The sequence below is a fragment of the Barbus barbus genome (genome assembly GCF_936440315.1).
Source record: "Barbus barbus genome assembly, chromosome: 20".
NCBI classification, from domain to species: Eukaryota; Metazoa; Chordata; class Actinopteri; order Cypriniformes; family Cyprinidae; genus Barbus; species Barbus barbus.
The window spans coordinates 24232408-24245222 of NC_136748.1; the positions used below are offsets into that span (position 1 = coordinate 24232408).

The window sequence follows — 12815 nt, forward strand, 5'->3', positions numbered from 1 at the left end:
TAGGAAGAAATGGCTGGTTAAGCTAAAATGGGCCAAAATTTTCAGCTAAAATGGGCTGTATACACACACTTTTAGACAGAATTTGAGGGTGAAAATAGGTTTATAGGCCTAGATATGTATCCATACAAAATCTTAACAGTCTTTTTAAAGACAGTATGGCAGGAGGACAAGCAAAGTAAGGAAACAGAGAGACGAGAAGAGAAAGGGAAAGAAAGGACTGCTCGCACACACACTTTTACAAGCATACACACATATATGCACACAAAAGACACCAATGCATCATAGCTTAGTATCATTGCCAAAAAAATCCATGTTCTTCTAAACCTGTATGACTTTCTTTGTTCACACCATAGACTGAAAAAAAGAGGAGATACTAGGGAGGTTGTCAATCTGTCAAAAATCTTCTTTTGTTTTCCACAGAAGAAAGAATGTCATACTGGTTTCAAACAACATGAGGCTGGGTAAATGTTCACGAATCACAGAATTTAAATGTATGTCCAAACAATCCTTTTAAATGATTTGAATATTGCCAACATTAGCCTACTGGCAGAGAGAGAGAGAGAATACAGTTGAATGAACACACGTTGTCCTAATATTTAGCCTATCAGGGTATGAAACTTTTCAGGCTTTTCAGCTAAAAACAATTATGAAAATGTCAAACCAAGGTATCAAACCATTGAAAATATTATAGTTAATAAGCAAAAATGTGATGACTTGCCCCAACCTGACATTTATAAAAAGTACCACCCTCCTGAGAACTGTGCAACCTTTCAGTTAAAAGATTTGCATGAGGGTGCATTTACTTTGATGATAACGAGATTTACTTTTGGCAAGCTATACAAACTGAAAAGTTTCACACCCAAAACGTTTCTAATTAACGAAATTCCCAGGAGTGTCTAGAAAGGCATGTGTGCCTCACAACATGCGTGGATTATATTTATAAAAAAGTATATTTTTTAACTCAAACTACACACCCAATGATTGGTGTCACAGGTTGTCGACGATTACAGAGAGATTTGTGAAACATGACCAGACAGTCCTTGCTTTCCTATAGTAACCACAGCTGAGCCCACGCTGCATAGTAGAAGCAATAAAGGACCATAGAGGAGGCAAAATATGCGCGCGCACGCACGCGTCTTCTGCGCCACCCGATTGGCTCAGCGTCCTGTCAATCACACCCTCGGACCCCAGAGAATCCGCCTCAGCAACGCCATCATCTGTTACACTCGGCGACAGTAGCAGCCTGAGCCGTCAGGGCCAATGTTGTTATTTTCATAATTCACCGAGATTTTATTAATAGAAAAAGCTGTCTGCAAATGACCTATTTTCTCTTTGCGGTGAAATACAAAACACTTCAGGCGACCCCTCTCTTGGTAAGCATTTTTTTGATGGTCTGGCGTTTTTGATACACTTGGTGCAGCCGAATCGTATCCAATGCATATTGTGGTTAATGGAAATGATGGGAGATGGAGGCTTTATAAGGCTAGAGCGGGCTTTATCAGCCGCATGATATTTAGGGACGTTTAACATCGAGAACGAATGTATTTTCTATAGGGATGGTGTGATGCTTTTGCTCCTAAGCGCTCGTCTCTGGCAGCAGGATTGATGCGCAGCAGAAAAAAACCTTATGTACACAATTGAATGGAAGAATAAGGCCTCTGTCACTGGACAGTAGTCATCTTATAATAGAGTGAAATCATACAATACCCTTTATCAGCGTTTGCAGTCTCAACACACAAGTATTTGTGTGACTTAAGGGATTTAATTTTTTTAAATTCTACAATCTGTACAATCTACTATTGATTTTCCTGGTTGTTTTATGTCTGTTCGAATGTATATGCAGTGGACCTAAGGCACAAAAAGACCTATTGCTTTATGCATGCAGAATGATAAATACAGGGTCATGGGAAACCTGGGAAAATCTGGGAATTTTTAAATTGTCTGGGAAAGTAATAAAACGTCATGGACACGTTTCTGTTTTGATTCTCAGAACGTCAAATCCTCCTTTTAGCAGCATTCAAATCTTTTTGAGACTCACAAAATTATATAAATCTCTTAATTTAAGGGACTGTTCCTGAAATTCCACCAGCAATCCCTGTAAATATATTTACGCAGTAATAATGAACAAAAGTCTGAGTGATGAAAAGGATCAGTGTATTACTGACTTAATTAACATGTCTGCTATATATTTTTGTCATGATGAGTATAAAATTATATAGGCTACAACAATATAGGTGAATCTATATACATTAGAATCTATTTTCTATAATGTCTGTGGTCGAGACATTTTCTTACAACAAAAACATGAATGGCTCTTTCTTCTGAATTCTGTGTTTTCTGCAGAATAATTAAAGTATGTTAAAGAATGTTTAACTTATACAGACATCAGACTTTAAGTATTCTTCAGCATAGTGTGTCATAGTTCCCCAGAAGTTGTTTGCCAATAAAAAAAAAATGTTTTTGGCTTTTGTTTTGCCCACTTAGGCAAAGGAGCACATCGTAGATGTTTTCACATCATCTTTAATTGAATGGAATGCGAATACTCCACTGTGGTAGCCCAGTGCTTGCCTTGGTATGTTTATTGAATATATGTTTTCATTCACTATCTGCATGTGTTACATTTCAAGTCTTGTCTAAACAGGCCACTTCTATTAACATTTGTTAATATAGTAACATAATGTTCTATATAATAGAATACTTGCTTTAGTTGGATAATAACCACATTAAAGGAATAGTTCAACCAAAAATGAATATTTGCTGAAAATTAGCTCATTACATCACTTGCTCACCAATGGATCCTATGCAGTGAATGGATGCAATCACATCACATCACAAATGTTTTTACCTTAAATCCACTGCTTCTGGCTAAGAGACTGTACGAGTCCACTATAAATAATATTGCTTTCTCCAGTGAAAAAGTAATCTTGTCTGAATCAGGAGAGAAATATGCACAGATCAAGTACCGTTTAAAAGAGCAAAACAGTTCTAAACAAATTTTTCTGTGGATTTTGATGTGAGAAGACAAAAGAGGATACACTTTTTTACAAGAGGAAATGTTATTATGGTTTAAAGTTAATGTTTGAAGTTGATGGTTTTATTTCTTCTTGGCTTTTCACTTCACAAGGCATTCATTAATAGACTGGAGTGGTGTGGATTATTGTGATGTTTTTATCAGTTGTTTGGACTCTCGTTCTGACGGCACCCATTCACTGCAGAGGATCCATTGTTGAGCATGTGACATAATGCAAATTTCTCCAAATCTGTTCATAAGAAGAAACAACCTCATCTACATCTTGGATGGCCTGAGGGTGAATATGTTTTCAGCAAATTTTCATTTTTGGGTGAACTATTTCTTTAACTAACTCAATTATCCAAATCATGCTATTTGCAAATAAGATGAAATTATTTATGTCTGTTTCAAGTTATCACTCAGGGGTATTTACTTCCAGTCAGTTGTTCTGAATATGAATATGAATCTCTTTAATATCTCTAATTTGATTAGATTCAAAATTAGAAAGAAATAAATATCATGTCATTTTGTATGAAATGTTCATTTATGCCTTTCTTCACCACAAAGAATATAGATAATGGGCTGTGTGCAATGCAAGGACAAAGAGGCAACCAAACTCACAGACGACAGAGAAACTAGCGTCTCACAGCATGCAGGATACCGATATGGGGCTGATCCGACACCTCAGCACTACCCCAGCTTTGGAGTCACCACTATACCCAACTACAACAACTTCCATGCGCCGGTCAGTCAAGGAGTGACTGTGTTTGGTGGAGTGAACTCTTCTTCACACTCTGGAACACTTCGATCTCGGGGTGGAACAGGTAGAACAAATGAGGGATTTGCTATTCTAGCACTCGAACAGAAAGTGAAATATCTTTAAACTGTCCTGAATGTTGAAGTCAATGTGACATAAAAATCACCTTTATTAACTTCCATAGTGCTCATTCCTGTTTTTATTGAGCCCGTTGGATTGGTCCTCATCATTACAAATAAAAAAATGTTTGTCTTTGTTAAGTCTCTGAAAAAAAATGTCCTTGTTAGCTGATATCACCAAGGCCTAATTTTTCAGCCCCTTTTCTCCTTGCTTTATTCTGGTATTGTGATTTAATCGAATCTGATTGATAAAATCAAGTCATGGCCTACTTTTTTTCTCATTGAATATCCTGTTTTATTTGAAATTAATTAATAAAATTAAAATGAGTTGTGATTACCATTTAATGTTGACCGTATGAAATAACATCTTCCCAACAATTTCCCTTTTGGATCACATTCTACTGCACATTGTGGAGACTTTGTAATATTTCTATAAAACCGCATTGTTTTAGTAAGCTGATTTGATCTGTCATTTTCTTTTGCAGGAGTAACACTCTTTGTAGCACTTTATGATTATGAAGCAAGGTCAGAGGACGACCTCAGCTTCAGGAAAGGGGAAAAGTTCCAGATTCTAAATAGCACGTAAGTTCACAGAACATGTTTTAAGAGACAGTCAAAAACTATGTTTCATAATCCAGTCCAAAAGTATTCTTTCTGAATATTTTTTCAAATTCATTTTTCAGTAGGATGCGGTCTGAAATATTAACTTATGCTTTGGATGTACTCTACTGTTCTAAACTTTGGGGTCAATAAGATTTTTAATGTTTTCAAAGGAAGCCTCTTATGCTCATCACGGCCGCATTTATTTGATCAATAATACAGTAAAAACTGTAATATTGTGCTTTTTTTTGTGCTTTTTTTTTACAATTTCAAGTAACTGTCTTCCACTTTAATATATATTAAAATGTAATTTATTCTTGTGATGTCAAAAAAGTCTTCAGTATCACATTATTTTAATATACTGATATGGTGTTCAAGACAAATGTAATATTATCAATATTTTCAACATGTTTTTCACCATTGTGCTGCGTAATATTTTTGTGGAAACCATAATACATTTTTTTAGGATTCTTTGATGAATAGAAAGTTCAAAAGAAAAACATTTATATGAAATATAAATCTTTTGTTACATTATAAATTTAATGCATCCTTGCTGAACAAAAATAATTAAATTTCTTTAAGAAAAAATCTTTCTGACCCCAAACGAATGATTGCCTTTTAAATTCAATTTTACAGTTGAAGTCAAAAGTTTACATGCACCTTGCAGAATCTGCAAACTGTTGATTATTTTACCAAAATAAGAGGGATCATACAAAATGCATGCTATTGTTTATTTAGTACTGACCTGAATAAGATATTTCACATAAAAGATGTTTACATGTAGTCCACAAGAGAAAATAACAGTTGAATTTATAAAAATGACCCCATTCAAAAGTTCAAAAGTGATTTTTTTGTTTAGGGATATTTGTACATGAGTCTCTTGTTTGTCCTGAACAGTTAAACTGTCTGCTGTTCTTCAGAAAAATCCTTCAGGTCCCACAAATTCTTTGGTTTTCCAGCATTTTTGTGTATTTGAAAAACCATGCATTAAGAGCCAGGGGGTGAAAACTTTTTGAATTTGAAGATCAGGGTAAATTGAACTTATTTTGTCTTCTGGGAAACATTTAAATGTCTTCTGTAGCTTCTGAAGGGCTGTACTAAATGAAGAAAAAATCTGATTAAAACCAAAGAATTTGTGGGACCTAAAAGATTTTTCTGAAGAACAGCAGGCAGTTTAACTGTTCAGGACAAACAAGGGACTCATGAACAACTATCACTAAACAAAAAAAATCACACAGCTGTGGATCATTCAGGTAACAACACAGTATTAAGAATTAAGCGTAAACTTTTGAACGGGGTCATTTTTATAAATTCAACTATTATTTTCTCTTGTGGACTACATGTAAACATCTTTTATGTGAAATATCTTATTCAGGTCAGTACTAAATAAACAATAGCATGCATTTTGTATGATCCCTCTTATTTTGGTAAAATAATTAACATTTTGCAGATTCTGCAAGGTGCATGTAAACATTTGACTTCAACTGTATATGTGCTATATGGTACAGTCGGTTTCTTTCTCGATAACTGAAACTTGACCCAATAGAAATGTATTCATTGTTTATTTGTTCTCTTGCTCCTGTTGCTGTATATCAGGGAAGGAGACTGGTGGGAGGCGCGCTCTCTCACTACAGGTGGAACAGGATACATACCCAGTAATTATGTGGCTCCAGTAGACTCCATACAGGCAGAAGAGTAAGTCCGGTTTTAGTTCTAAAATAGACAAAAGTTAAATATAAATAGGAAGACTATCCAGAAGAATAATGTCTGTTATTTGCATTACTCCTAGTAGTATTTTAAGTGGGACCAGGCCAATAACATAACTTTGTCATGTGGTCATACTGTTAACCAAACCAAACACTGTGTATCCCTTTGTAGTTGGTATTTTGGAAAACTTGGCCGTAAAGATGCAGAACGGCAACTCTTGTCAAATGGAAATCCCAGAGGCACTTTCCTTATAAGAGAGAGTGAGACCACGAAAGGTAATTTGCAGTTAAGCTACCATTCACAAGTGTGGGGTCAGTAAAATATTTGATTGTGTTCAAAATAAGTCTGTTATGCTCACCAAGGTTGCATTTATTTAATAAAAAATACAGCAAAAACAGTAATACTGTAAAATGTTTCTACAATTTCAAATATCTGTTAATATACATTCAAAATTATGCAAAAAAGTGCTGGGGTGTAAAACGTCCATAAATCTGTGCTCTTTGGATGCAGGATTCTTTTGTATCATCAAAATCCAAGGCACTCAAGTAGTGTGTCTTCTATTCACACGGCTTTAGAACCTGGTGCACAAATGTGTTGTTTTTAAACTCTAAATCCATGTGAATAAAGGCTTTTTAATTTTTTAACACTACTCGAGTGCCTTGGATATATGAATCTGTTAATATATATTAAAATGTAACTTGTTTTAATGATGGCAAAGCTGAATTTTCATCTGCTATTCAGTGTCACATAATTCTTTCAAAATCATTCTAATATTCTGATTTGGAGTGATAGGATGAATAGAAAGTTTAAAAGAGCAGCATTTGAAATAGAAACCTTTTGTAATATTTTAAATGTCGTTTCTGTCACTTTTGCTCAATTTAATGCATCCTTGCTGGACAAAAGTACTAATTTCTTTCAAAATTTGAATCTAATTTTCTGTTCGCTCATGTTTATTCTAGGAGCATATTCATTGTCCATACAGGACTGGGATGAAACTAAAGGCGACCATGTGAAGCATTACAAGATCCGCAAATTGGACAATGGAGGATATTACATCACCACTAGAGCTCAATTTGAAACTCTGCAGCAGCTTGTGCACCATTATTCTGGTAAATCTGCATTTATGCAAAAATAATCCATTTTAAATGATCAACTAACAGTATAATCTGTTAATATATCTGCATTCAGCCCGGGCTGCAGGACTTTGTTGCCGTTTAATAGTCCCGTGCCATAAAGGCATGCCCCGACTTGCTGACCTGTCTGTCAAAACCAAAGATGTATGGGAGATCCCACGGGAATCACTTCAGCTCATCAAACGATTGGGGAATGGACAGTTCGGAGAGGTCTGGATGGGTAAGAGATTAGCCCAATAAAAGAGTTTGATATCCATACATTACTTATAATTCCAGGGGAATAAATCTTGGCCTGTCAGTGAGGCAGAGAACATTTCCTCTCATCAAAAGAAAGCCAGCTGTCTTGGAAGGATTTATGTGTGATTCCTTTCAAGGGCTCTGTGACTCATTATGAAATCTCGTCTCTGAATGGCAGGCACTTGGAATGGCAATACTAAAGTGGCAGTGAAGACCTTGAAACCAGGCACAATGTCCCCAGAGTCGTTCCTGGAGGAGGCTCAGATAATGAAGAAACTGAGGCATGACAAGCTAGTGCAGCTTTATGCGGTCGTCTCTGAAGAACCCATCTACATTGTGACAGAATATATGAGCAAAGGTAGGAACAGATTTTGCAAACAGAAGTGCTAAAGAAATGCTGCTCTTTTGAACTTTCTTTTCATCAGTGAATCCTGTCTCGGTTTCCACAAAAATATTAACACCTGTTTTCAACACTGATTATAAGAAATGTGTCTTGAGCACCAAATCAGCATATTAAAGTGATTTCTAAAGAAGCATGTGACACTGAAGACTGGAGTAATGATGCTGGAATTTCCAAATTTTAAAATTCCATTTTAAAATATATTTATAAAGAAAACGTTATTTTAAATTGAAATAATCTTTCGCAATATTACTGTTAAACCTCCAAAGAAATCACATAGGTTTCACATGTAACTGATCGTCTTTCAGGAAGCCTGCTGGATTTCTTGAAGGATGGTGAAGGGCGTGGGCTTAAATTGCCAAATTTAGTGGACATGGCCGCTCAGGTTAGTAAAATGTTTTTATACCCATAATAGATTAAGGTATCTGGTTTCAGTAAGCACTTACTTGACCACACGACATTTAAATATTTATTATAAACATTTAAATCATTGCTCGTGCACTTGTCTTCCAGGTTGCTGCAGGCATGGCTTACATTGAAAGGATGAACTACATCCACAGAGATCTGCGGTCTGCCAATATACTTGTTGGTGACAGCTTAGTGTGCAAGATAGCAGATTTTGGACTTGCCAGACTAATAGAGGACAATGAATACACAGCACGACAAGGTGAGAGTTACACTCCCACTTAGCTGCTGTCTTCATAGGTTTAATCAACCCTCTATGGTACAGTGTTGCCATATGGCAACATCATTTTTCTTCAGTTTACAGTTTGCCCTGACAATTCAGAAAAAAGTACATTGCATTATTGGAGTTAAAAACCAATAATATGTTGGTTTTAAGTCATATGATTTAAGTGCTGCTCAAATTTCTGTACATTTCTTTCTATGTCTGAATATTTTGCTTGATTGTGTATTATTAAAATGTATTGTAAGGATCACAGTCTAGCATAGTTTTACAGAAAATATTAATGTTACCATATGGCAAGTATTTGAATTTCTGTAATTTCCCTGGGAACGTTGCCCAATTCACAAGTAGGCCACATTTTGAGATCAGATCCATAAATCCTGTTTTTTATTGTAGGTGCCAAGTTCCCGATCAAGTGGACGGCTCCAGAGGCAGCACTCTACGGAAGGTTTACCATCAAGTCAGATGTTTGGTCATTTGGAATACTTCTCACAGAGCTGGTCACCAAAGGACGCGTGCCCTATCCAGGTGAGATCTGATGGTGGACAGTACATTTTTAGATCATTAACACTGACAGCAACTGGCTCAAATTTGCGTTAAAATTACTAACATTTAATTGTATTGCATTGTAAAACAAATCCATATAAAATTGAGACATTTAGTCTTGTGATGTGAAGAGATACAATTGCTTTATTTAATGAACAGATTTAAGTCAGGCTAAACAATGATCGACACACAGAGTACATCACATATGGTAAACATGGAAGCTCAAATATGCATGAGTGATGCATGAGAACCAATAAAGTTTGTTGTAGCATGTACCATATGCGTTACCAAATGTGATGCGCTCTGTGTATGTCTGTTTACATGTGGATTAAAGCCTAAATGAAATGCATAAATGTAAATGTTCTAAGTATTAGTTACCTGGACATTCAGTGGAGGGACAGAAACCTCTCAGGTTTATTAAGTATATCTTAATTTGTGTTTTGAAGATTAGCCAACATGTTATGGGTTTGGAACGACATGAGGGTGAGTTCCTCACCCATGACAGAATTAAAGGCAGGAACTAGGGACTTTGTGCTGGTACTTGGTGTGTTTCCACCGCAGGAACCAGGATCTAAATAAAATTTCAGGTAAAAATTTGTCCCTCAGAAAGTCCCTGCTCGCGAGATAGTACTTTTTCAAAGGTCTGGAACTTTTGGGGGTGGGACTTTGGCGCTGAACATGCTGATTGGTTGAGTTCACTTAGCATTGTATTTCAACCACCATTTATTTGCATAGTTTTTTTAAATAAGCTGTTATTGTGTCATGAGATGTAGTTTTAAAAGTATTTCTGGCGAGAATGTAGTTGTTTAAAACTCAAATCTGCGGTTTATTTATAAAGACAGCATCTATTTGAAAATGTGCTTCGCCGATTTCGGAGACGTGAGCTCAATGTGATCAGCAGGCGCTCAGTGCTCATGTATCCCGACGAGAGTAGCCTCAACTCTGCTCTTGCTCTTGCTCTTGTCTTTCTGACATTTGCCGCTAGCTCTGATGTCTCTGTAGTGGTTAAACATAAGAAATAATTAGAATAAAGACCAAAGATTTACCCAAACTATTATTTTATTAATATGTTAAAATTAAAATGAAAAGAAGCAATACTGTTTGATATAATATTTAGTTTCACTGTAATGTATGTACATTCCCCGAACTACATTTCTGCGGCTATTAATATGTTTAAATGAAAACGAAAAGAGGCAGTGGCATTTGATATCATATTTTGTCTTATTGTAAAAACAGTGAGGAAAATTGCAGTAGCTAAGGCGAGCTGATTGATGTTATCTAGTAGCCTACGCTGCTGTACCATTTGCAGAATTACCAGACTTGCGTCGTCCTGTCCCCGTGACTTCACACTCCCGTGTCGGCTCGCGAAGTCCAAACTACCTCTCCGGAATTTGCATACTATTGAGAAATGTGCGCAGACCTACGTCACTAGTCTAATTGCCTATTCTTCACGGTACTTTAGACCACGATGGAAACGCAGACAGCAACAGGTCTGGGGGAAAAAAGTTCCAAATAGTTGGAAAAGCAGCCTGTACGATTATCTTTCTTCTGATGAACACAAAAGAAGATATTTTGAATGTTTAAACTGTTTTTATCCATACAATGTAAGTCTATGGGGTCCAAAACAACACTGGACCCCACTGACTTTTTGGGTGAACTATCCCTTTAAGAGCTTGAATAAATGAATGAAGTGCAACTCAGCATCATACTGGAATTTAAGGGCCCCACAGCTTTTTTTTATCAGTTAAAGAGCACATGCTTTGCATTTGTCCCTCAGGCATGAACAACCGAGAAGTCTTGGAGCAAGTAGAGCGTGGTTACAGGATGCCCTGCCCCCAGGACTGTCCCAGCTCCCTGCACGAGCTCATGCTCCAATGCTGGAAGAGGGACCCCGAGGAGCGGCCCACATTTGAGTATCTACAAGCCTTCCTGGAGGATTACTTCACTGCCACTGAACCACAATACCAACCCGGGGACAACCTCTAAACACGGAGCCCCTGCAGAGTACAGAGTATGCCACAACAGACTTCCCTTCAAAAGACTGATCGAAAGAGCATTTGATGAGAAAAGCTTCCAAGTTTTGTGCCATCTCGACCCAATATCTGACACAATTCATCTTCCATTGAAAAAAGGACATGCCGTCGCATTATATCTGTCAGTAAAGCCAAAAATAGTGTTCTGCGGAGAGACATCAGTCACGATTAATGATAAGAATGGCTTGTTTGTATGTAGTGTAAATAGTGTGTTTAGTTTTCCCTCGTATTCGGCTTGTTTTATTACTTTTTATAATGCTGTTTTGCGTTCTTATCCAGGCCGAGAAAGTCGACGCTGTGAGGAAAGCATGGTCAACAGAGGCGGCATCAACCGTTTTAAAGATTTACAATGATTCTGGAAATCATTCCTAGACACTTCCAGTAGGATGTTGACCAGCCTCTTTTAAATATTAAAGGAAATCTGTCAATTGTATATTAAATTAACAGTATGTGTCAAAACACTCCCTTTTAGCCGAGACATACAGCAGTTCATAGGTAGCATTTCTGAGACATTATTGTGACTTTCACAGAAGGTAATGATGTCCGCACTGGTTTTAGTGATTTTTGATGGGCCTGATTATTTTGCACCTGCTTTTAGCAAGCGCTCAATGTCTCTCTTTTGTTATCTGCTTCTTAGAATGAGTGCATTTTCTATTTAGTCACTTTGGATTAACAATAGAGCAATGTATGTATCAGAATAGTACGAGACCAAGTGGGCATTATGCGTGACCATACTTGCATCTTTCCTGCAAATAAGATAAAATGACTGCTAACATCCTTACTGTTGTGAGAGAAAATAAAACGAGTCCATTAAATGTATCTCACAATATCATGCATTATAAAATAACACGACTAAATGCGTAGAGAAATATTATGAAATGGTAGAATTTCACTCAAGATAACTCATTGCTGGTCTGCCTTGTTTTTTGCCCCTCATTTTGTCCTTCGTGATAAAATGACATGTCTGAATATTCATTATTGGGTCATTCTTTACTTTTTATGAGCCATATTTGAGGAGAAGTTACTCATTTATTAAGTATAGTGTTGATTTCAGTCAATATTTTGGGGTTCAGTTGAAGAGCTGCTTTTATCTGGGCCTATAATTTAAATTATGTACTGCATTTGTGTTAAAATCCAACCTCACATTGTTCACATTTATTTTTGTATCATCTATATTTGGATTAATTCATAAATATTGCGTTTATTTAATTGCTTTGTTTCATTTATGCACAAACATTTTTAGAATAAAGTGTCATTCAAATGCATTTCTTTCAACCTTTGGTTTTTTCATCTATCATCAAATTATAATTGAGTATCTTTTGTGATAAGATCGTTTTGCAGGTTTTTCAAGATTTAACATTTCTGTCAAAATTTTAAACTTATAGATTTAACATTTGCAAAGGTGGTCTTAAATTCATGTTTATGCATAAATACACATTATAGATTTTAAATGATCAAAAGATAAAATGAATAGAAAGTTCAAAAGAACAGCATTTATTATATTTAAATATATATTTTTAAAAATATTTTTAATCTTTTATATAAACACTTTTGATTGTAAAAGATTTTAAATATTGTCAATATTTTT

At 36.0% G+C, this 12815-nt stretch overlaps 2 protein-coding genes across 2 annotated transcripts in view; both read left to right on the top strand.

Moving 5' to 3' along the window:
- LOC306886541 (serine/threonine/tyrosine-interacting protein-like) overlaps positions 1-12815 on the top strand; it is a 195222-nt gene that overhangs the window by 55426 nt on the left and 126981 nt on the right. The window lies entirely within an intron of this gene.
- LOC306886520 (tyrosine-protein kinase fyna) lies at positions 1220-12491 on the top strand. Its single transcript, XM_079443691.1, has 13 exons — positions 1220-1373; positions 2485-2572; positions 3578-3834; positions 4372-4468; positions 6083-6181; positions 6365-6468; positions 7153-7302; positions 7382-7546; positions 7742-7921; positions 8272-8348; positions 8477-8630; positions 9045-9176; positions 10972-12491. Exons 3-13 carry the CDS (start codon positions 3588-3590, stop codon positions 11178-11180), a joined length of 1614 nt encoding a protein of 537 aa, XP_079299817.1. The 5' UTR covers positions 1220-1373; positions 2485-2572; positions 3578-3587; the 3' UTR covers positions 11181-12491.

Coding starts and splice junctions, on each gene's coding strand:
- LOC306886520 (XM_079443691.1), top strand. CDS start 3,588: ATGGGCTGTGTGCAATGCAAGGACAAAGAGGCAACCAAACTCACAGAC. Junction 6,469..7,152: donor AGAGAGTGAGACCACGAAAG/GTAATTTGCAGT, acceptor TGTTTATTCTAG/GAGCATATTCATTGTCCATA. Junction 7,303..7,381: donor GCTTGTGCACCATTATTCTG/GTAAATCTGCAT, acceptor ATCTGCATTCAG/CCCGGGCTGCAGGACTTTGT.